At 49.0% G+C, this 22,105-nt stretch overlaps 1 protein-coding gene across 1 annotated transcript in view; it reads left to right on the top strand.

Moving 5' to 3' along the window:
• The window catches only part of B4GALNT3 (beta-1,4-N-acetyl-galactosaminyltransferase 3), a 70,126-nt gene that overhangs the window by 31,419 nt on the left and 16,602 nt on the right, over nucleotides 1-22,105 (top strand). Inside the window, exons 2-9 of the mRNA XM_055712533.1 lie at nucleotides 9,310-9,413; nucleotides 10,086-10,163; nucleotides 17,344-17,439; nucleotides 17,964-18,054; nucleotides 18,954-19,054; nucleotides 19,406-19,473; nucleotides 20,024-20,102; nucleotides 20,544-20,610. Of these exons, the coding sequence (XP_055568508.1) occupies nucleotides 9,310-9,413; nucleotides 10,086-10,163; nucleotides 17,344-17,439; nucleotides 17,964-18,054; nucleotides 18,954-19,054; nucleotides 19,406-19,473; nucleotides 20,024-20,102; nucleotides 20,544-20,610 (684 nt within the window). The remainder of the gene's footprint in view (nucleotides 1-9,309; nucleotides 9,414-10,085; nucleotides 10,164-17,343; nucleotides 17,440-17,963; nucleotides 18,055-18,953; nucleotides 19,055-19,405; nucleotides 19,474-20,023; nucleotides 20,103-20,543; nucleotides 20,611-22,105) is intronic.

Here is a 22,105-nt window from a genome sequence, read left to right as displayed (position 1 = left end):
GTCATTCGGCTACCCTCAAGAACCTAGGCAAATGAAAATAGTTTAAACAAATGATAAGATATTTTTGGAGTGGCCTTCAAGAGTGCTGGTTTAGCCCTTTTCCTTGCCTTGAGGTTGGGTCAACACTACCTGCACCATTTCTGGTGGATGTTTGCCCAGCCTGTTCTTTATCTTAGTTACTCTTTTCCTTTCGTCTGGACCCTCGACTGCCTCCAGTCACCACTGAAACTGATTGTGTAGGGTAGTAATTGTGTTGCAATGCTCACAGAGACCGTAGAAACAAAACATTTCAGCAGGAGTGGATTACTGCCCTTGAGGTGAATTCAGGGGAAGAAAATGGCTACAGCAGCTTTGAGCAAAATGGCAAATAGAGATGGAAAGTAGAGAAATAAATAAGGTGTGGGGATTTTTTCAAGGAAGAGTAGATGACATTTTCTACAGCACAGCGTTCTACAGAAGTTGAGTGATTTAAGCTGCAAGCAGATATTTTGGGACTGCCGCATCTACATGGAAGTAGCAAGCTGTTGAGTCTTTAGGAAAATCCCCATCCAAGATAAAAGAAATAATGCATTAGCTATGTTCAGTACAGCAACAGCAAATGCTGAATTGAAGGTCTTTTGCACAGCTGATGTTCAGCTTCACATCCTAGACAGCTCCTGTATTTAAAAGAAAAAAAAATAATCTTGGAAAGCTCTTTGAGCAGTCTGTGTGCTGCAGTGTTTGGATCAGTTGAGAAAAATACACTTCCCAGAGCTTTCTGAAAGCTGCATGGATGACCTTGTTGAATTTCCTCGGGCAGAGTCTTGTTGCAAGAAGAAACACAGATGGCAAAGACTGCTGAGCATAGAATTGCCATTTTATTTATTTACTTATTTTTGCAGGTACCTCCCTGTGCTCAGGGGAGGGAAGCCACATATGTATGTTGCTTCTTATTCGTTGCGTTTATTCAGATACCATGAACATCAAAGCAACGGATCAGTTCATGGTTGAAAGCATTTAGAAATGTGCTTCTTTTTGCAAGAAGTCCTGACTGCTGTTAATGATGATGCTGTACATATGAATAAAAGTGGGCAGGAAGCCTCCCAGGTCTGTCTCTGAATGCAGTGCATATGATTTTTTCTGCACTGAGCTGGTGATACATGGAGGGAAATACTAGCTTTAAACTAATTTGTTACTGCAGTAGAGCAGGCATTTATTGCCTTTTGTGTCTCTAAGGGCACAGCTTCCCCGGTGCCTCCAGACCAAGGGGAGAATGTCAGGAATACCACTTTCAGTGATCATAACTAGGTGGAACGTCTGCTTTTCATGCTAGTCACTTTGAAGGCCAGATAGGAATTTTTTAAGCTGTTGTTATTATTTTTATTCTTTTTTAAAAGGCAGACTGTATGCAGAGCTGCAGAGTGTGAGTCAGCAGTTGAGGATGTGGTCACTGGGAGTGAATTGGTAGAAACCCATGTAGATGTTCCAGGATTAAAGGTATTTTTGTTCCAAAAATAATGTCAGATGTTAGAGTTTACAAAAAAAAAAAAAAAAAGGGAGGGGGGGAAGAAAAGAAAAGCATGAAACTGGAGTCCATGAGGTATCAAAGTTCTTGTTTTGAACAAGAAGTTTGAACAATTACTTTGAACATGAAAGAAGGAATAAAAATCAAAACTTAGACTTGTATCAAAACACCTGATTCTGTGTACTTCTGTCAGCCTGCCAATTTCTCCAAGCACTGCAAGTGTTGTTGTTCAAGCAAGCCAAACATCTTGGTCTCCCATCAGTAAATGGTCTGATACAAATCCCATGTTTTAAAGAGAATGACTGGCAAAAGCCTTGCTTGGTAAGTGTGATACCGTGATGTGAACTACTCAAATGCCCTTAATCTTGGTATGACTGGAAGCAGCTGTTTTTAAGACCATCTGTGGCTGTTTTGAGAAATTTGTTGCTGTGCATGAAGAATGTAAAAAGTGAGAGACTTTGCTTTTGATGGCAATATCTTACGAGGAGGCAGATACAGAGTCAGCCTGTGTGCAGCACGTCTCGGGGACAAACACACTATAATTGCAGGACAGCTGCCACGTGTTCTGTAAAGAGTTGAACTTGCCAGCAGTTAATGATTTTAACTTCACAGCTATTATGGCCATAATGTTTAAAACATATTTTATTATTTAAAAGTTTCTACACGTGCTTTGTGTGGTTAGGGTGACCCATGGGTTACTGTGAAAGAGTAGCAGAATAGAAAGCATTTCTCATCCTTTTGCTGTGGAAGTTAGCAGTGTCAAAATCAAAGCCTTTATCTTCTATTCCCAAAAGCAGCAGTAGGTGCCCTTCCTCTCAGGCTTCATTTGAGTCAATGTTGCCTCCTTCCCCTGAAAAATCAAGTGCCCTGCTCTTTCCCCTTCCCCAATCTAACCTTCAAGGCTCCTTAATGCAACTTTGCAGAGGCGGAAGGGAGGAGGGTGAGGAGGTATTAAGTTGCACGTCGGAGAAGTGAGCATGGGCAGGAGAGGATGCCTCCATTGCTCAAGGCACAACTGTTGGCTGTAATAGCCCCGGGCAGGGGATTACAGCTGCACAGCCAAAGCTGTGCCTCTGTGGCCAGGCACCGTGGCTGGCTGCAGGTCATAGCCACCCTTCCATGCTGGCATCTGCTCCTGAGCCCCCTCAGCCTTCAGCTTGGCAAGTGCAGATGGCAATGGTTTGCAATTGTTTTACTCTAGCACATACTAGGTTGAAACAGGGATTTCTGGAGCTGACTTAGGAGTTCAGCCCCGTAATTTTGAAGAATAGTACAGCTGGCAGCAACATCATGGGCTTTCTCACTCAAATCCAGCAATGCATCTCCACGCACACGCCCTTGCTGAGCTTTCAGGGGGCAGGCGGTATTTGTGGCATAGGTAGATTTCATGATTTAACTAGGGCAATGGAAAATTTTACTGGCAGAAGCAAGATTTGAATTTGATCTTCCACAAAACAGGTTATTGCCCCAGCCATTGCTTACCAGTTACTCCCTTCCTGTATGAAGTACATTCCCTATACCTAGAGGGCAACAGCAGTAAGGTATTACTCGGTGGGTGAGCGTGGAAGTAAGACTGCATGAATGCCCTGGGTAGATACGTCTGGTCATTTTCTTCTCATTCCCGAGTGCAATGCTCTGCCTTCTTGTCCGTCATACTTCATGTACTTTTAATGTTCTGTAGCTTATTGTCAAGACAGGAAAGCCATGCAGTTTCATGAAGTAGTGTATCAGACTTGTAACTGGAGGAAGAATGGAGTAATTTATGTCTGCACACGTAGTCCCTTTGATTTATCCCTGGAGGTCAGCAATAATATTTGCAGAGTTCTGTGCTAAGCAGAAATGGAAAGGTTTGCAGGGTTCCCTCTGTAACAGCAGGTTTCATAACTTCTTGGATCCTTTTAACTCCAAGAGTGTTGTTCTGATCTTGGTCTGAGGGCAAGGCATTTACTCTTTTCTGCCTATGCATTTTGACTTAAATAAGTACCTAGAGAGCCTTTTGGCCCGGCTTTACTCTTGAATGATTTTTTTGGTAGTTTCTCTGGGTCTGTGATTCATGACTTGACCTAACCTTCATTCACCCCCATGGCCAGAAACCATTGGCTGTTCCTTTTTACTTTATCCTTCCTCACACCTCTTGTTTTTAGAAGGTCAGTTTACACCTCATCTTTGTGCTTTGTACGCTTGGTGTTGTAGGGTTGCGTACGTGTGTGTGTGTGTGGTACACCAGGAGGTGGATGTTGCTTCCCCTGCAGCGTGGCACTAGCAGTAGGGGTTTGCTCTGGTCAGGGTGTGTGAAAGGCATGTCACGCTCTCTAAATACCCTTTTCTGCAGAACATGATGCCAGCACTGCCTTGGCCAGGTGACAAGGAGATGGCCACTACCAGCCTGCAGCCATGAAACCATGCTGCCTGGGGTGCACAGCACAACGTGGCAGCTTGTCTCCATGATCTCACTATTTGGTTGTTGGACAAATCCTCACTGCCTGTGACACCCAGTGTCACGTGGCGGTGGGAAGGCACCCCCAGTGTGATGAGTGGGGTATAAACTGTGAGTAACTGGGGCGAGAGGTGGTATTGAGGTTCATGCTCAGGGCAGGAGGCTTGACGCATATGATTGTGAGTGACTGCAAATAACTCCTTAAGCTGACTTTCTATGTCATGTTCAGTTTCAAGCAACTGTCTCCAGCATCTTTTGGACCAGTATGTTTGCAAGGCACCTAATGGTAATATTTAGGAGTATTGGTTTCTGCACCTGCATACCTGTTCAGCCAGGAATAATCCTGGGAAAGACCTCAAATCACATTGAAGTCCCATGGGATAACAGCAAGCTGAAAAAATTTAACAGGGGTAAGAGAAGTAAGGCCATCCAAGAGAAGGTTAAAACATCACACCACGCTCAGGGGTCTGTGGGCACTGCGGGTAGCGAAGAACAAAACCCTGCTTCATACCTGCCAGGTTTTCTTGCCCTGTCCCTGCAACAAAGGAGGGGGGGGATGGTCTCTGATCAGAAGGAGGATGCTTTTTGTGCAAACCAGCCCATGGACCTGCTGTTTCCTGAGGCTGCTGAGTGAAATCATTTAGCAGGGTTACAAAAGGGCTGGATAGCATGTGGGCATTAATAGCATTTGCAGCTATGTAAGCAGCAGTAACAACAGCGAAGTAATCAAATCTCATTCTTCAGAGGGGAAGCTGATCACCTGAGTGGGTCTGGGATTTCCCCCTTGCAGGATTGCCAGGTACCTTCACAGACTAATTGAAACGTCAAGTGCCCTCTGGGGCCAGGGGCATGACAGTGGCTTGGTGGATCTAATCTCTGAACAGACAGAGAAGCTCTGGTCAGCTCCTGCCCCGAGGCCTGATAGCTCCCTGGATACTGCTGTCTGTTATCTCTGGCTGTGGATTTTTGCTTTTTAAATTTTTTAAATTTTTTTTTTCCTTTCTTGAGACAGGCTTCAAGTGCATTGCTCTGGCAGAGCCGTAACTGCTGGACGGTATCTCCCCATCTCCACTTGCTGTTCCTGCAGCTTCCCTTGCTGACTTTTAACCTTACAGCAATAAAAAGCATAGCTGAGAAGAGGCAGGCATGGCCCTGGGCCCTGGCCAGACCCAAGGCGAGAAACATCTTCATCTTATTTCCTCTTGTTACAGGTTTTCTGGCCTTTAAGGGTTGGGCCGCTGGCTCTGCAGGCAGCTGGCTCCAGACTGGCTGCCTCTCATGGGGGTTTCTGCTGTAGGATGCAGCATCTGTCTCAGCCTCCTCTTCAGCCTCTTTTCCTTTTCTTTGTGTCCACGCACCTCCATTTCCAGGAGCAAACTTAAGTCCTGAGGGCTTCCCATCTCAAATCCAGAGGGGCAGCTGAGGATCAGCCCCAGTGGCCATTTGGATCCTCAGCAGGCAGCTGCCAGCCTGCGTGATGGGAACAGGGAGTAAAAGGGCCCCTTTTCTCTGAAGAGCCACCACCTTCACGTTGCTGAATCCCCATGGCTGATCCCCTTGAGTCTTGAACCATGGACCACTGGTGCACAAAAATAGAAAGAAAGGTGGATCTCTGCTTGTAGGAAGGAGTTCAGCCAAGTGTCTGGTTGTAGACATCAGGAGCATGTCCTGGAGGTTGGAGTGAGGATAAAAAATGCCATTGGGGTGTACTGTGCACAAACCCCCTGTCATTGCCCTTCTGCCCCTCCGCAGTGCCTTCGAGAACATCTTCCATGCTGCCTTCCTTGGCGGTGTTTGAGGTGAAAAAATCACTTTGGAAAACAACCAGTGTGCTTCAGGAGGTGATGGGAGGTGCTTCGGGAAGTGATGCCCGCAAGAGAAAGGTCAGGAGCTGGCTGGTGCATCTCTCTGACGGGCTAATGGCAACGAATCTGGCCTAACATCTTCAGCTGTTGACCTGGCTGTGAGATAGGCTTTTCCCAAGCCTTCCCTTTGATTTCTGCCTTCACAGGTTTTTGCCTTTTCCCATCCTAACGAGAACCATTTTGTAGAGGGGCTGGTGCAAAACCATCAAAGCTAATAGTTCTGGCATTCCCTCTTAGTTCCCTCTTAGTAATACTGAAGTGTTTGGTGAGGTATTTTAGTTCCTGCCTGCTACTTTTTTCCAAGCGTATTCTTGTTGACTTTAAATAGCCATCAAGAAAGTGCTCCAGCCAGCTGGGCTGCTGAGCAGTGCTCATGGAGAACTTGAGAACCGGCTGAATCTGTGGTAGACCACCTCACTCTGGTGCTTTTGAGACAGAGCAGTGATCGTAGCCACGGGGCTCTGTCACACAGGAGGGGATACCTGCAGGGCAGTGTCTTGAATCCTGTGGCCCGTGCTGGGGAGAAGACTTTGGTCAGCAGTTGGCCTTGGCAAGGTCTCCTGGCTGCAGGGAGCTGGAGGAGCTATGTCTCCTTTCCATAGCTCCCTCCCTCCTCCTAGCGAGGAAGCATGGACAAAGCCAGGTCCTTCTCCAAGGGCGCACCATAGAGATCCCCAGGGAAAAGCCAGTCTTTTAAGAAGGAGCTGCAGTGCCAAAAACTTTCTCTGAGAGTTTATCCTATTATTTCTGAAAATCATTTTCTGCCGTGTTAGGGAATTAGCCTGCCAAAGTACAAATTACCTAGCAAGGAAATGACTACCTCCAGATTAATTCCTAGCTGTTTTGTCTCTTCCATGTTTGGCTGATCTGTTAGGTAAATATTTGTGCAACACAGAGAATTGCTCCCATTTCTTCTCTTTTCCAAGGGTCAGAGAAATGTCAGCTGTTGGCACTTGTGTACAGCCGGGCTTCTGTGTTTGCTGCACGGCGGGCTCCGTGCCAGCTGTGTGCAGGAACTGAAGTGCAGATGAGCCCAGGAGTTGCCACGGTGGAGCGGCTGGCACGGCTGGCCATGGTGGCCAGCATCCTTTTCTCAGAAGAGGGGGTTTCCCAGCGCTTCATCCTGAGATTATTCTGCAGAGCGGTGAAGTCCTGAATTTAAAATGAAGCCAAATAATCTCTCCCCTCTGCACAAAAGAAAAAAACGCTTCTCTTGGTGTCCTCCCTTGGTGAATCTCTAGGAGTGAACTGACTTTTGTTGCTGTTTTTTAATTTTAGTCTTGTTTTACTTGGTTTCTCTCTAATTTAGCCAGTCCCACTCTTCTGAGTCTCTCCTCTGAAAAAAAGCGTGCTCCCCTCTCCCACTAGTGCAACGAGCCCTCCAAGCAGTGAGTGCTGAATTTCATGTACACTACCAAGTCTGTTTCAGCTCTGTTGCAAGTGGGGCCATGTGTCCAGCTGCAGGACGCTTGGGAGCAGTGGATCCTGCCTTGTTGCTTTGAACGAGGTGAAAGCTCACCAGTTACATGTTATTTTATGTGAAAACCCAAGAATTTCTCCTTCTTTCCTATGACGGTCAGTCCTTGAAGCACAATATGTGTTTAGCTGCCTTAATCAGTGGCTTACTCACTGAGACTGACGGAGAAATCTTCCGCAGAGGATAAGTGTTGATGTTGGTATTTTTACTCATAGACTTAAACCCATAGTTTCAGATCAGAATCCGAGGTGGGAAGACCTAGATTTGTGGCTGTTCAGCATCTAACAGGGCCTGAATGAAACCCACACATCTAAGCCAACACTCACATTGGGGAAGCAGAACTTCCTAATTGCCTCTGAGTTTTGTCCCTCAGTTGCACCTCTGACTAACTTCCACATCCACATGTCTTGCAATTTCTTTTCATTAATTGCTCCCTTTTTTCACCGCATTGTAGGAGGCAACTTCAGCATCCTTGCTTTCTGCTCACCTCTGCCAGACCCTGCAGCACTCAGATTTCAGCAGCAAGTAGATTTTGCAACCTTGCTTGTAGGTGCAATAACAGTCCAAGAGCTTAGCACAGCCCAGGAGGGGGATCTATCAAAGGGTCATGTGTGAATTCTAGTTCCTGGGATTGTTTTGGGTTTGCCTTGGCCTCTGCATAGCTCAGAGATGTTTTGGAGCTGATCTAATTCATGTGGCTTGTAAATGCTTCCTCCAAAGCAGACGGACGGGCCATGCTCCTACTTAAGCCACAGTGAGTCTCCCATGCTGCTGGGTTGGGTGAGCAGGGTGAAGATGGGTATGCTGGCTCCGAAATAGTAATGGTTTCCCCAGCAGTGGGCTGTGCTGCCCCCTCAGAGCACGTCCCTGCTATTCCTGGCTGAGGGCTTGGGCCGTTCATCTCAATGCTCAGACTTGAAGCTGGCAGGGTGGCTCCCTTTATATACCAAGGCAGCCGACATCTCGGGGGCTCCTAGAGCTTTGGGGGTGATTTCTGTTTTACTAGAAGAAGGGCGGAGAGCCTGGTACATGGGTATTGAGCTGGTTGGCCACCAGCCTGTGGGAAGCAAGTGCTCGTTCAGGTTTTGGCACTTGTACTCTTCACAATTAAAACTATCGTGCGGTGTGGGCACAGCGCTGAGCTGCTGGCGGGTTGGTTAGTTTACTGACTCAATGCCAAAATGTTTCACAGGTCTGGAAACAACCTAGTGTGAGATGTTGTAACACTGCTGGGAGGCGTGAGCTCTGCTCATCAGCACTGTCTCGTTAGTGATATGGATGGTGCTTACAGAGAACTACAAGGTCATGCTATATCTGCTCGTCTTTGTCCCTCCTAAGCCCAGGAGGCCAATGGAGTTGTAGAAGAAAGCCAAAATTGATCTTGGATTGAGCAGAGTAGGAGGGGAGAGGGTGTCAAATGAAGTTGCTTTGAACCTGGAAGCTGACTGCAGTTAAATAGCAACATCCTTAACCACATCACTGCTAATATTTTAGGCATTACAGCTGAATGTCCCATCAGATGTATTCTTTGCCATTGTTTCCTTCAACAAAAGAAGATTGAAAGCTTTTATTGTGTGCAAATAGGTGCATATTCAGAATAATATTCTTTTAATGGTTAAACTTATTAGTAATATGATAATTGTCTTATTTTTCTTTGGGTTTGCTAGTTAAAAAATATTTATGTTCTTTAGTTTGACCAATGGGATTATCTGAGTGATCTACAAGGAGGTTCCCAGTCCTGTGGAGATTAATGAAATCTCTGACCTGTTTTAGAACTGTGCTGAATCTTTAACATAACAAATTAATACAAGGAGGGGAAGAGCTTTTAAAGAAGAGAAAGGCAATTTCTTTCTCTGTGTCAGTCTGCCAACTTCAAGTAAAGTAAACAACTCCTGGTCTCTGCTGGACCATTCCAGAGTGTAGAGGTATCTCAGCCTCGTAAAGGACCAGTTTATTCTAGTAACCACTGCAGCTTCTTTTTTTTTCAGCCTGTACTCTGACATCTCTTTCTCTCTCTTCTGTGCAGGATACGAAAGCTGGAGGGAGCTGGCTAAGGCTCTGGCAGACACGCATGTCCCAGGTGGGGACCCAAGCCTTCAGTTTTACTATCTGCAGAAGCTGGGACACCAGGTGAGGAGGCTTGGGATGCCATCTGAACATTTAGAAGAGCAGATCTTCCTTTCTGATGCTGGCCACAAGAGACAGCTCTCTCTTCACGCAGGAAAGAGAGCATGCCATAGGGCAAAACCCGAGCTGACCCACAGCAATGTGAACATACAATAACTCCACTGTAGTCAATTAAGTTGTTTTAGATGGGCAAAGCTGCAGCGGTGAGCTGAAGCTGGCTGGGTATGTGTCACAGGAAGGTAACACTAAACAAGATGGGAGCAGAAATGAAAGGTCAGGAAAGAGTTTATAGCTCTCTAGTGAAGCATGTCCTGGTGCTGTTGCCTGAAAGAAGTGTTGAAAGAACTATTGCTTGGACCTTTTTGAAACAAGGTTTGGGGGTGGGTGGGAAGGAAGACTGACCTAAGTTTTAACTCTGTGCTAGCAAACAGTTATAAAGTGCTAGTAACCTTTCCTCTCAGTAGCTCACCATGAAAATTTGCTGTCAAAAAAGCCAGGGAGCATTTTCATCCCCCATCACAAGGCCGTGATAATTGGCTTGTCCTTCAGAAAGGGAGCTTGGGAGCTTGTTTTTTTCTCACATCTTCTTGTGACCAGGTTTGAGACCTGTTATGCAGGTGTCGGTGCTGGGTCATTTTATCAGGTAATTTTGACTTTCCTCTACTTGTATTTCAGAACCATGAGCTGCAAAGAGGTGGGAGGAATAAATCGAATTATGCAGCTGTGGACAACCCTGTCCAGTGGGTGCCAGAGGTGGGTGCCTTTCTCCATCATTTTGGGTGAGGGAGGTATAGCTAGAGACCTCTGCAGCAAGAATGGAAGGGAGGGACCTCTGCCTGGAAATTAATTTGCTTCAGTAGAAATCCATTCCCTATCACCTCTTCCTGGCTTAATGACACTTACAGACCTGACTAATCATCTGGAAAGACAGGAGTGTTCAGATTCCTGATAATTTGGTGTCTCTACCAGCCATCAAGGCACCAAGCACCCACCCACAGTTCTCTGAGAGCAGGCAGCTTACTACCTCCCTGAAAGGTGAAGTTTGTTCAGGGCTGAGAGTATGTATGACCAAGCGTTCAACAAGCAAATACACGACCGTGGCATGCAGAAGTGTCACGCTCTGCTCTGGCTCTGGCATTTGGTTGCTATCCAACCCCTGTGTGTCATACACAGAGATTTCTCCACTTCAGTGAGATTTCTGATGAACAGAGACCTCCTCTGGTGACCCTTGAAGACTGGGATAAACATTCCTTTTGTCTCCTTTATGCCTCATTTATTTTTTTCCTCCCCTGTTCCCTTATCTCACCATTCCTCTTCAGATAAGGGAGCAATGCAGCCTGCTTTTGACGAGAGGGACGCCAGCCAGGGGGCATTTAGCTAATGGAGTCAGCTCACTAAATTGCTTAAGGTGATTAGAGACCTGCACAAATTAGAAGGGCCTCTGTGGATCCCTTGGGGAAGGAGCAGGCTGCTGTCCCTGTGCTCAGGGCATGAGATGATCACTGGTCAGCAGAAGGAAAGTGCCTCCCTCGAGCCATTGCACTGAGCAGTTTAGGTCCCTGCAGCATGAGTTACAGCTTTCCTGGAAACAGCCAGCACCAGTCACCCTTGAGTGCCCAGAACCAGACCAGACCATTGATCTGTTCTGCTGCATTGGCTTTGGCGAGTACCAGTCCCACCTGGAGCCTGAGGGCTTCCTCCAGCTTCAGGGCTGTGCAGGCAGCGTGCAGGCAGGGCTGCCTCCCAGGTGAGCAGCTGCTGGCAAAGAGCCAGTGGGATGTCAGGGCTCACGCTGCTGCTGTGCGCAGGGAACGACACAGAGCATTTACTGCTCCCCTGTCCCACAGCACCAGGCGATACAGGCTCTGCATGGCATCCCCCAGCTTCTCTGAGGCTTTGCCCGATGTCTCTGATCCCCTCCCTGGTGATTTCTCAAAAGCATGTTAGTCTTGAAACCTGCTGGCTGTGGTGTGCAATGAGCCTTTACTGTATCAGAAATGCAACTGGCCGGGTACGCGCTGTGGCTTGCGTGAAGATATATGTTTAGCACAGGGCTGATACGCAAAGTCCTCTGCTTTGCTGGTGGGGCCGCTGCACGCCCTTGCTTGCCGCAGCGCTGAGCAGGGCACCCACCAGCCTGCAAACCTGCCACCCTGGTGCGGTGCTGCCAAGGGGCGAGGAGCAGAGAGGTGTCCTGGCCAAGGGGAGGGGGTAGGACGTGGGGTCTGCCGTGTGGGATGGCCCCATGCCTGGAAGGGTGCTGGCTGCCTTGAGGCAGGAGCCTTGTCCTGCACTGATCCTGTTGGGAAGGAGAGCTCTGCCGGGTAGCAGGGCTGTTGCCTCAGGCCGGCTGCGTTGGGAGTTTGTAGGTGCCCGAGTCCGGGGCCGTGCCCTGTGTCAGGTGCTGTGCAGCAGATTCACTGTGAGCAGACTTTGAGTCTTAGGGTGTACAGACACCAGGCTGGGGAGTTGGTTTGGGTGGCCTTGCCCCATTCACATGCCCTGCTGTTCTCCCCCACCAGCCCTGCTCTCTTAACACTGCTCCTGCAAAGTACCCACCCCCTTCACCCATTTTCCCTTTGTCTCTCTAAGGCCTTTCCGTGGCCCTGTCTGTACCTCGAGGGTCAGCAGAGCCACCCTGACGGCAAACCCAGGCCAGTGGTTCACCAGTACCAGTTGCAGGAGATGGAGAGGGATCCACAGGTACAGCTCTGTACAGAGCTGTTTGCTGTCCTCTTAACCACCAGCTAAAATTTCTCCTGGCCTGAGGATTAAGTTTTTTCTGTAACTCTGCCCAGCTTAATTACCCAGGGTCTATGATCCCATTGTGCCCTCCTTGCAGCATTTCTAAGAACTTAATTGCAGACTGATTCCTGGGGCGAGGGGCGGCAGGTTGCCTCCCACAGGTCGGAGAGCTGGGCTTTGCTTGCATAGAGAGGTATACACCTGACAAACAAATAATTAAAAGGGTTGCGGAGTGAGATGGCAGCCAGCATGGCCAAAAAAAGAGACAGGTTTCAATTTTCCTCTTTCAGAAGATGAAGTCAGTGGTTTAGGTCTTCAACCTTGGATTAGTGGAAAAGTGTGTGCATGGGAAACCCTTAATGAGGTTATACCCTGTGTATGGGGGAAAGGAGGGTTCAAGCCTCATTCCTGGCTTCCTCAAGGTGCTCGTGCACATGATCCATAACCTCACTGTCCCTTCTAAGCACCAGAGCTAAGTCTTCCAGCTCCCAGTGTCACCCTCTGCTGCCTCAGGCTGGAGACATGTGCGATCTTTTGTCTCATTGATTCAGAAAGGTGCCTGGGGGAACCTGTGCTGTGGGACCGTGAGTGTCACTCCCCATTTGGTGCTGCTGTAAGTAGGGGGGTAGGATTTTCAGAAATGCACCTGCTTACCCCAGTTGTTCTCTTTTACCTCTGCAAAAGCATCTCTGTTCAGCTCTGAGAGGAGAAAGGCCTGGGCAGTGCAGGGGGGCATTTAAAACATGTGAGTCCCCTTCATGTCTGCACAACTTCAGGACTTCCTTCTTGCTGGAAGGTGTGAGGGACGTCCAGAGCAGAGCCCCTTGCAGGCAGTGCCTGTATAGGTGCTGCACAAAACCAGAATGTTGTGCTAGGGCATCCTTCTGCTACCAAACCTGTCCTAAGAGGAAGTATCCTTTCCTGAGAGGACTGAACGACAAAGCTATTACTGCTTGCTCTGTCCCTGGCCATATCCCTTCCTTGCCCGTTTGCACCCATCAGGTGTCAGGGCTTGGTGGGACAGGGGGGCTTTGTTGCAAACTTGTCTTGATGGATTCCAGCAAGTGCCCAGTGTGGCAGAGCTTGCAGCAAAGCCCAGCTGCTGGCTGCTGAATGTTACGCAGTCAGGGGAGCTGGGCCAGGCTGGAGGAGGGGCCATGGCCACTCAGCAGAGACAGAAGAGTCTTACAAACTCAGGAGTTTCCAGTTGGCAGCACAATGTCGCCTTTCTTCCCTGGCTCAGGCCCTCTCTGTGCCCCGTTTATCATCCCTGGCGCCATGCATTCCCTGGGTTGCACTCAGCTACGCAGCTGATTTGCCTTCATGATGCCAAAGCCGTCCGGGATTAAATTAGGAAAGACTGCTCTTCTCCGTTCTGCTCCAGTTGCATTGCAGCAGGTCATGTCTCTGCCGCTGCAATCCTCCCAGCTTTGCTGCTTGCCCCCAGCCTCTGCTGCTGCTTTGCCTTTCTTCCCTGGGTCTCCTTGCTCACCGGGACCCCCTGGGCATCTGGTGCCACCCCTCTGGGTGGTTTTGATATGACAGGGTTTGGGCTAGGAAGAGAAGTCTGTGCGTTCTGTGTGTCTGATCCTCCCTTATGGTCTGTTTTCCTAGGAGGGGCTGATAATCTAAAATTCCTCACTAGAAAGAAGCGGAAATACCAAAGTCTCTTAATACAAAGCCAGGGCTGCAGGCGGGTGTTAATTCAGCACACTCAGCAGGAAGGGTCAGTGCTGGGGCTCAGCCACACTCCCAGAGCCTTGGAGGCTGCTGCATCAGCACCAAAGCAAGGGTCTGTCCCAGCTCTTGCCTCCCTGCAGTTGTTAAGGCTCAGCTCTCCCTTCCCTCAGGCAGCACTGTTGCTTTGTGTCTGTGGCGTTGTGCCCAGGAGGGTATCAGCCTGCCCAGACCTCCCTGGGAAGAACAGCTCTCGGTGAGTGCTCCCGGTGCTCGTACTGTGCTGACGGTGCCCTTGGTGCGCGACCTGTACCTGTTTTGTGGCCAAGCTGGGTTTTTGGAATGCTGCTGTTTGAGCAGGGTGGAGATAAGCAACTGGGAGGCCGGGTTGGGATGAGGAGGAAGCCAAGGGGCAGGAGGAACCCTCAAATGGCAAGGCGCAGACCAGCTCCCATTGAAAACCCAGACTCTTGGCTTCTCTGCCTGGTTCTGGCCAAATCAGCCTATCCAAAATTTTCAAAGCAGATGTTTTTAGGGGGAGAAAGGGAATGTAACCTGTCACTTACCAGGTGCTAAATTTCCAGCCCTTTGAAAACGATGGCCAGGTAGTTCCAAGCTGGGAAGTCAAACGCAGTAGCCGTGTTTTAGAAAGTCCACCAACATTTCTCAGGGGCTGTGTGCATGAATTGGGAATGATGGTGCTATTTATCTATTACTGAATCTGCACAAGCCCCAAGCAGGAGATTTTCACTGCATGTTCCAGAGGAGACCCAGATAGGAAACAGAGAAATTTCTCAGTTGCTTGCGATGGGCAGCCATGAATTGAGTTGGAGGGACAGAGGTGATAGAGTTTCAAAACAGCTGCTGCGCTGATGACTTGTGAGGGCCTAAAATTAAAGCCTGGCTCAGTTTTCAGTCCCAGAGCAGCACTTCAGGCAGCCGGTATTTATCTGTCAATAATGTTCTTCATGTCCTTTGTTTCCCTTTCAGAGGAAGCAGAAAGTTAGGCTGCTGTAGCTCAGGATAAAATCTGTTGCTTTAGAAAAGACTCTGAAACCACATGCAAGAAATGTTTATTATTTATCACTTAATTATTTCTAATAGCTGTGAGTGCAGGAAAGCAAAGCAATGTCATTAGCTCCTGCCAGAATCTCCTCTCAGGTGGCTTTGTAATGACTTTAGAGACAGGAGTGTCATGCTAGAAGTCTCAGGGACCATGCCTTACAGAATTGATGGAGTACCTAGTACAGTGGTGGCTGCCTTATTTTTTAGTAGGCTGCCCTCTCCCGAATACTGCCAAACTCTGCAGTATCGTATTACACTCTGCCAATGTTTGAGCAAGTCTAGCTGCTCTTGTGGGAGTTCCATCATAAAGATCTGTTTTGGCATTTGAGCAACTCCATGCCAAAGCCAGCCCAGCTCCATTGCAGTCCTGAGCCTGCGGAGCTTCCCCTGGCTCTGTCTTTGCCAGGAGGGGACTGCAGCGCCAGCCTCTCCACAGTGTGGGAGTGTTGTGCTACATTTGACAGAGACCTGAGCCTGCTGTCTGCAGTGGGCAAACGATTCTCTAAGAAAAAAAACCAGCATGGCTTATGGATAGCAGCAGACTGCCGCAAAACTTCGTTTCTGGCAGTGACGCGCAAGGGAGCCCAGCCTGTTCACCTGGCTTCACGTTCCACAAGCAACAGCAATTGTTACTGTTTGATTTGGCTGAGAAAAGTAGCACAAGACCCATGGGTGTGAACCTGGATTTGGCCAAGGGGCATGGGACTGCCCAGCAATTACGTTCAAATTCAGTGTTTGTCACACTTGCAGTGATTTATTGGTATGGGAAGTCCCTGCAGAGTCCCACGTTTCTCTTGGGTGCATCCATCACCTGAGCCCTTTGTGCAGTTCCTGTCTGATTTTGTGCAGCATCGCTCTGGGGAATTACATCTGTTTTGTCTCACTGCTTTTCCTCTTGCTTGATGGGCAGAATCCGGGCTGAGGGATGTCAGCAGAGGAGGAAAGAAGAGGAGGTCATAGTGGGGAATGATAAAGGCTTGCAGACATCAGTCAAGCCCTGGCAGTGAGGAAACCAGTGAGAGAGGCTAAGAGACCACTCAAGAACAGCAGTGGATGTGAATGTGTTTTGCCTGGCACACAGAGATGGTTTTCACGTGCGTGACTAAAGCCCACAGCTCCCAAGGAGCATTACTGCATAAGCTGGTGCCAGGCCAGTTCTGCTCCCTGTCCGTCCTTCAAGCCATGGTTTATTACAGGATGAAACCCCAACCCGCTGTCCTAGGAAAAAGAACTCTGTGAAGTGGTTTCTCTGCCAGGAGTGCTCGGAGGGGTTGGGCCCTCCTGCACCGTGTAGCAGGACTCCCCAGCAGAAACTAAGAATTTGCTGCCATCTGTAGACATTTGGGTGCTGTTCAGGCAGTTTCCCCAGCCCAGCTCACACAGCCCTTATATAGACAAGACAGCCCCAGCAAAACCACTCCGATCCCAAGGCAACCTACTCCTTCCTTCAGCATTTTGCCATCTAAGGTAGCTTCTACAATCTGCAGCTCATATATTCTCCACTCTTGGATGCTGGTCCTGCGAGCAGGGTTTCAGCATCCAGCTCCACTGGTTGCAGAGAGCTTGGACTTTGCTGAAGGGCAGCCAGCTCCTCCCTTCTGAACCGGCTCTGACAAAAAGAAAGTCTGTCTGTTGAGGAGCGTATCGCTGAAAACCCACAGTGGCGAGCAAGTTTTTCCCAGCAAAGCTGTGCTCCAGGTCTCCGTTGGGCACTGACAGCCTCTCCTGGCAGGGCTGGCTGGGCAGCATGGACAGCCACCCGTACCTACACTGCACACCCTCCTATGCTGTCCAGGAGGAGACCCCCGCTCCCCTCTCTGTCTCCGTGGGCACACAGAGGCCATGCTGCCCACTGACCTGCCTGCACTGCCGCTCCCCACCCTGCTGAGCCTCTGTCTCCCTGTCCCCACCACCCTCCGTGACCTTTACCTTGCAGTCATGCTTTGAGAAGGGGATCTGCCATCTCCCTTCCCTAGGGTGTCCCTTCTTCCCTGGGTCAGGAAAATAGCCCTGAAATGGTGAAGGAGTCCAAAACATCTTCTTGGAGGACCTAAGACCCTACACTCTCTTTGCTGGATTGTGGGGGGCTATTGCCACCCTACAGTGTGTCCCACACCATGGCCTCAGAGCACAGCTCTCTGGTTAAACACCTCCTTGCTGGAGAAAAATGTAGTGTACCACAGCCACTTAGCTGAGATGTTCTGGGCGTTATCACAGTTCCCTAGTGCTGCTCAGATGTCACCTGTGCCAATACCAAACCCTCAGCAGATGAGAAATGGGAGTCTGGGACCCATGTCTCCTGCAGACCAGCCCATCGCAGCAGTGGCGTCTTCCTTCAGTCTCACAAGCGCTCCAGTGCCGGGAGCCATGGCCAAGGTTGGCAGAACAGGGGAGGGACACAAGGGAGCGATGCAGCAATTCATGGTGCCCTACTTCTGCCCCCCAGTTCCATGGCCAGGCCAATCTGCATGTGTTCGAGGACTGGTGTGGTGGTTCCACTGAGCAGCTCAGGAAAAACCTCCACTTCCCCCTCTTCCCCCACGTGAGTAAGACTACAATGCACTCTGTCCCATGCTTCCCAGCTGGATCACCCCTACTCCCTTCACACCCTGTCCTTATCCCTGTTCATCACCTCCTCTGTCATGCTCCTGAGCATCCATCACCTCCTCTGTCCTGCTGAGGGAGCAGGAGGCTTTCACAAGAGTTCAATGGTAGCAGCTCTTCTGCTGCACGGGGAGGCTCATTTCACCCGTGGTGGCTTGCCAGGCCTCAGACAAAGGGTGAAGGTGCTCTCCTTCCAAGTGGCTAGTGAACACCACGTCCCCTGTCCCCATGATCTCACCAGCATCCTTCATACAGAACTCCTCTCTGTAGCAGTACTTGCTCCAGTTCGTCTCTCATCTGGCCTGCTCTTCCCTACTGTCTCCATCACACTCCTTGCCCCATCCTCCTCCCAGAAAAAAATCTCGTACTTCACTCTGCCCACCTGTCCAATGGTTTTTGCATCCCCCCCTTGTTCCCATCGTATCTAGTTACTATTATTATTTGTTTCTTCTTCCACTTCAGACACGAACTACACTGAAGAAGCTGGCTGTGTCTCCAAAATGGACTAACTATGGTCTCCGGATATTTGGCTACCTGCATCCTTTCGCTGATGGTGAGGGCTCTGAGGGTGCTGTGCTGCTGCTTATGTCTCTTCTCACCTCCCTTTCTGGTGCTGAACCACTGGTGCCCTCACCCTGGCAAGCCCAATGCCAGGTCCCTCACGTAGGCGGCCCAGCTGGCTGTGTGTGACTGGCCATGGCCTTGGCATGGGTGAAAACACATCTGCCTCCCCAGTAGGGTGGAAAGGAAAAGCACAGAAGAAAACAGATGGGAAGTGCTAGACAAAAAATAATGCAGTTGTGAATACACAACCCAATGGTGCGTACGTGGCCTGAGCAGTCCCTGAGCTTTCCCTCCCTCGCTCGCATGCACAGGACTGTACGTGACATCATTTATGTTCCTGCTGTTCCCTGGGTGTATGAATACCATCATGAATACCATGAATACAGCAGCTGACATCTGTATCACCCAGCTGCCTGCTTCTGCCCGGAGCAGCCTGCTAGCGCTCACCCACGTCTCCTGGTCCCCTGGCCCTCATCTGCCATTCCTATAACTCCAGCCAGAACAGTGAGACTTAAGCACCTCTGTCTCCTTTTGTGGCTCCATGTGCATGTTCCTCCATCCAAACACGCTTTTCACACAAAAATTTGCTCTGAAAATAAAGGAGGGGGCAGGGAGACGTCGCATATACTTCTTAGCTTTCCAGGTTAGATGTCAGGTGATGCCAGTGCCAGAGGGATAATGAACCAGTTGTATCTGTAAAGTTTTGTTTTCAATCACAGCAGAGTTAGAGAATTCAGAGAGGTTCCAAGGGGTGGGGGTGGTAATAACGAAAGGGAAGGTATAGTCTCACCAGGAAAAATAGTGAAGACAGCATTTCACAGGAGCAGAATTCATTCTGTGCACAAGCCTTACCTCAGAGCCCTGCTTACTCCCTCCATCTCTCGACAGGGGAGTTTCAGTTTGCCATTGCTGCGGATGACAATGCTGAGTTCTGGCTGAGTCCAGATGAAAAGACCTCTGGTCTCCAGCTGCTGGCCAGTGTAGGCAAGGTACAGTGCATGCTGCATGGCTTCTTCCATCAATGCTTTAATGTTTCCTTGGGGATGGAGACCCCTTACATACTTCCTTGGGCTGCTCAAGTTACTTTTTCTTCCAACTACAGACACCACCATCATAGATGCCACATGGGTATGACATGACATACCTTAAGCCAGTTACGTATTGATAGTGCTGTTGGAAGCCCCACGTTCATGACTAAGGGATTTAGGTCTGTCCATGGGTTATGGATCTCACAGACAACTTACCAGGAAGAATAGCTCAATTTTCCCTCTTTGTCACTCCCAACACAGTAACTGGGGAAGAAACTAATCTGAATTAGAGCATTTTCTGTCTCTTCACAGACAGGGAAGGAGTGGACTGCGCCAGGGGAGTTTGGAAAGTTTCACAGCCAACAGTCAAAGATGGTGAGGTGAGTGAGCAGAGCCCCTCGCTCCCAGCCACCTCTGCACATGGTCAGGAAATCACAAGAGCAGGAATAAAGAGCCCAGGCTTGTTCTGAAGAACTTAGCAGTATAGAGAAAGGGATTAGTCTGGGGTATTGCCAAAGCTGAAGTGACACATCCACATCTGTGCCAGTTGCTTTGCTGATTTATTGCAGGAATGCAACACTAAGTTTTTCTTCCCTGGAGGAAGCAGCCACCAGCAGATCCAGACTCTATCTGAACTGTATCCCAAGCTTCCTGCCTTGGAACAGGCCAGGTTTCCTGGAGGCAAAAGCCAACAGGCAAGACTGAAAGGGGGTTATTCAGAATTAACTGAGAAGGGTCTGGAACACTCCAGGTGCACCAGAGAAGCTACCTATCTCACTGTCAGCATCTGGATTTTCTTGGCAGTCCTAACCCCGCTCACCCTGAGAATTAGGTTGTTCCATGGGTGGGGTTGCTCTCTGCTCATTGTTTGCTGACAAGCTAAGAAATGTTCCTTAATGCTTTTGGTGACAGACACCTTGTTCTTCACAGGTTGTCAGCTGCAGGCAGGTACTATTTTGAGGTGCTGCACAAGCAGGATGACAAAGGAACAGACCATGTGGAAGTAGCAGTGAGTCTGTGCAAATGGCTGTGCTGTATATGCGTCCCTGCAGAGCTCAGGAATGACATTTGTAACGATTTCCCTCCTTTCCCAACCCCCAGCTCCTCTTTGCATGAGATGTATCTGATCCCTTCCAGAGCCCTTACCTACTTCTGTGTGGGATAGTCCTGGCCACGTGTCAGGCCCCTTTCCTCTGCTTGCTTGGGATAGTTCTGCCCTCTCCGGGCTCTTGTTGCAGCTCTTTGTCCTTTCCTGCTTTGGATGTGCCCTGGGGGATCTCAGCTCATTCCCAGTTTTTTGCTGCTAGGTAAACTCGGTCATGGTAAGGAGAAAGCAGAAGCTGTGAGCCAATCTGGTGAAAAAGCATCTTGTGCCTGTTCCTTTTGTTCAGTCTCAGATAACTCCATAAGCAGTAATTTTAACACATTTTAATGTGTTCCTCTGTTCCAGTGGAGACTGAACGACCCAGAAGCGAAGTTCAAAGTCATTGACTCCCAATACCTCTCGCTTTTTTCTAGTAAGTATCTTTACCACAGGTTTCCCTGAGCATCTCCCCATGCTTCCAAAAGGTATCAGCGGCATTGCACCATCAGTCATAGTCTAGCCAGGCAAATACCATGTGTACAAATCATCACAGGAAAGAAGTGGAGACAGGTCAGGAGAGAGACCTCTGGGCGAGACTGTGACTCATTATTAAATATAGGAGAGTTGGACATAGAATTGGAACGTTATTTCAGGGAAATCTAAAGGCAGCAAGAAGGGGCAGAAAGTAGAGTCTGCAAGGGTGAGAACTGTTCCAGATGTGAAAGTAACATGGGATGGAGGTTACTCACAGAGAGAAAGAGGGGACTTGAGGCCCATAACACGGGAGCTGTGGGGATGCGCTGGCAGCTGGACACAACCGGGGAGAAGGGGCCTCTGTGGCTTTTCCAGAAGGTTTCACTCTGGGTGCTGGACACAATGGGATACACTAGTGATACTGGGGGATGCTGCTTTCTTCTGTCAGTCAGCCTCGGGTGTCTTCAGGTTGCTACTGGATTGCAGCAAGAACATCAGCCCAATCCCTCCTGTTTTTTAAACCCTTCTTAGTGCATCAAGCGATGCCTTTTTCAGTTAAGGAGCTTCTTAGTCCTGGTTACCCTTATTTAGCTTTGTCAGCATCACTTTCTTTTGTCAGCATTCCCTCTTCCCATATCTACCACTCTCGCCTTCCAACATCTCTGGCCTTTTTTCCATGCCAACACTTTTGCCTCTAGAAGACTCACTGATGTAGTTGAGACATCTGTTTGCCGTGTCTTGAACTGCAGCCTGCTGCTGTATTTTCTGAAATGAGGACTAGGCTTTCTGATAGGTCTTCTGTCCCCATCCTTTTTCCTTCTGCTCTTTTCTTCTTATTAATTCCCTGTAGAAGGGAAGACTCAAATCCCAGAAGATCCCTTTGCAGTGAGGTACAGTGCTGCAGTCTCATCTTTGTCTGGCACCTTCTGCCCAAACGGTGTTTCCCTCTTCCGTATCAGCACGTGGCTGTTTCACGTGTCATCCCATTCCTTCTGGGTTCCCGTGTTGTTCAGTCCCCAAAAGTTGCTAACAGTAACTCGTGCCCTTGGCAGTGTGCTGCCTTTCCCTCCTGGATATTTATTGTTACCCTTATCTCAGAGTGAGATCGTGGAGATAGAAAGTCCTTTGGCAGCGACACCCAAGAAGAAACATAACCAACACCCAGTCTTGAGTTTAAACTTCCCATTGCTTACTGGCTTACTGTTGGGTCACTGTTCCCCAGCTGGAGTACCATCCTTGGCCACCAAAGGCCTCGCCCCAGGGTCCTGATCCTTTTCCAGTCCGGGAGAAAGCTCTGCTCCTCAGGTTTCTCCTCCCATTCATCTTTTCTATCTCCTTTTAAAGTACATTTAGTACTAATTCAGAAGTGTCCAGTAATTCCTGCCAGCATGGGGCTTCTTCAGCATACCACTGCTGGTGTGTCCAAGGCAGGAGGTCATTTTCCTCCATTACTC

This window comes from Falco cherrug, chromosome 5 (assembly GCF_023634085.1).
Source record: "Falco cherrug isolate bFalChe1 chromosome 5, bFalChe1.pri, whole genome shotgun sequence".
Taxonomy (NCBI): Eukaryota; Metazoa; Chordata; class Aves; order Falconiformes; family Falconidae; genus Falco; species Falco cherrug.
The sequence above is the reverse complement of the archived record's forward strand: the minus strand, read 5'-3'. Positions and strand labels throughout refer to the sequence as shown.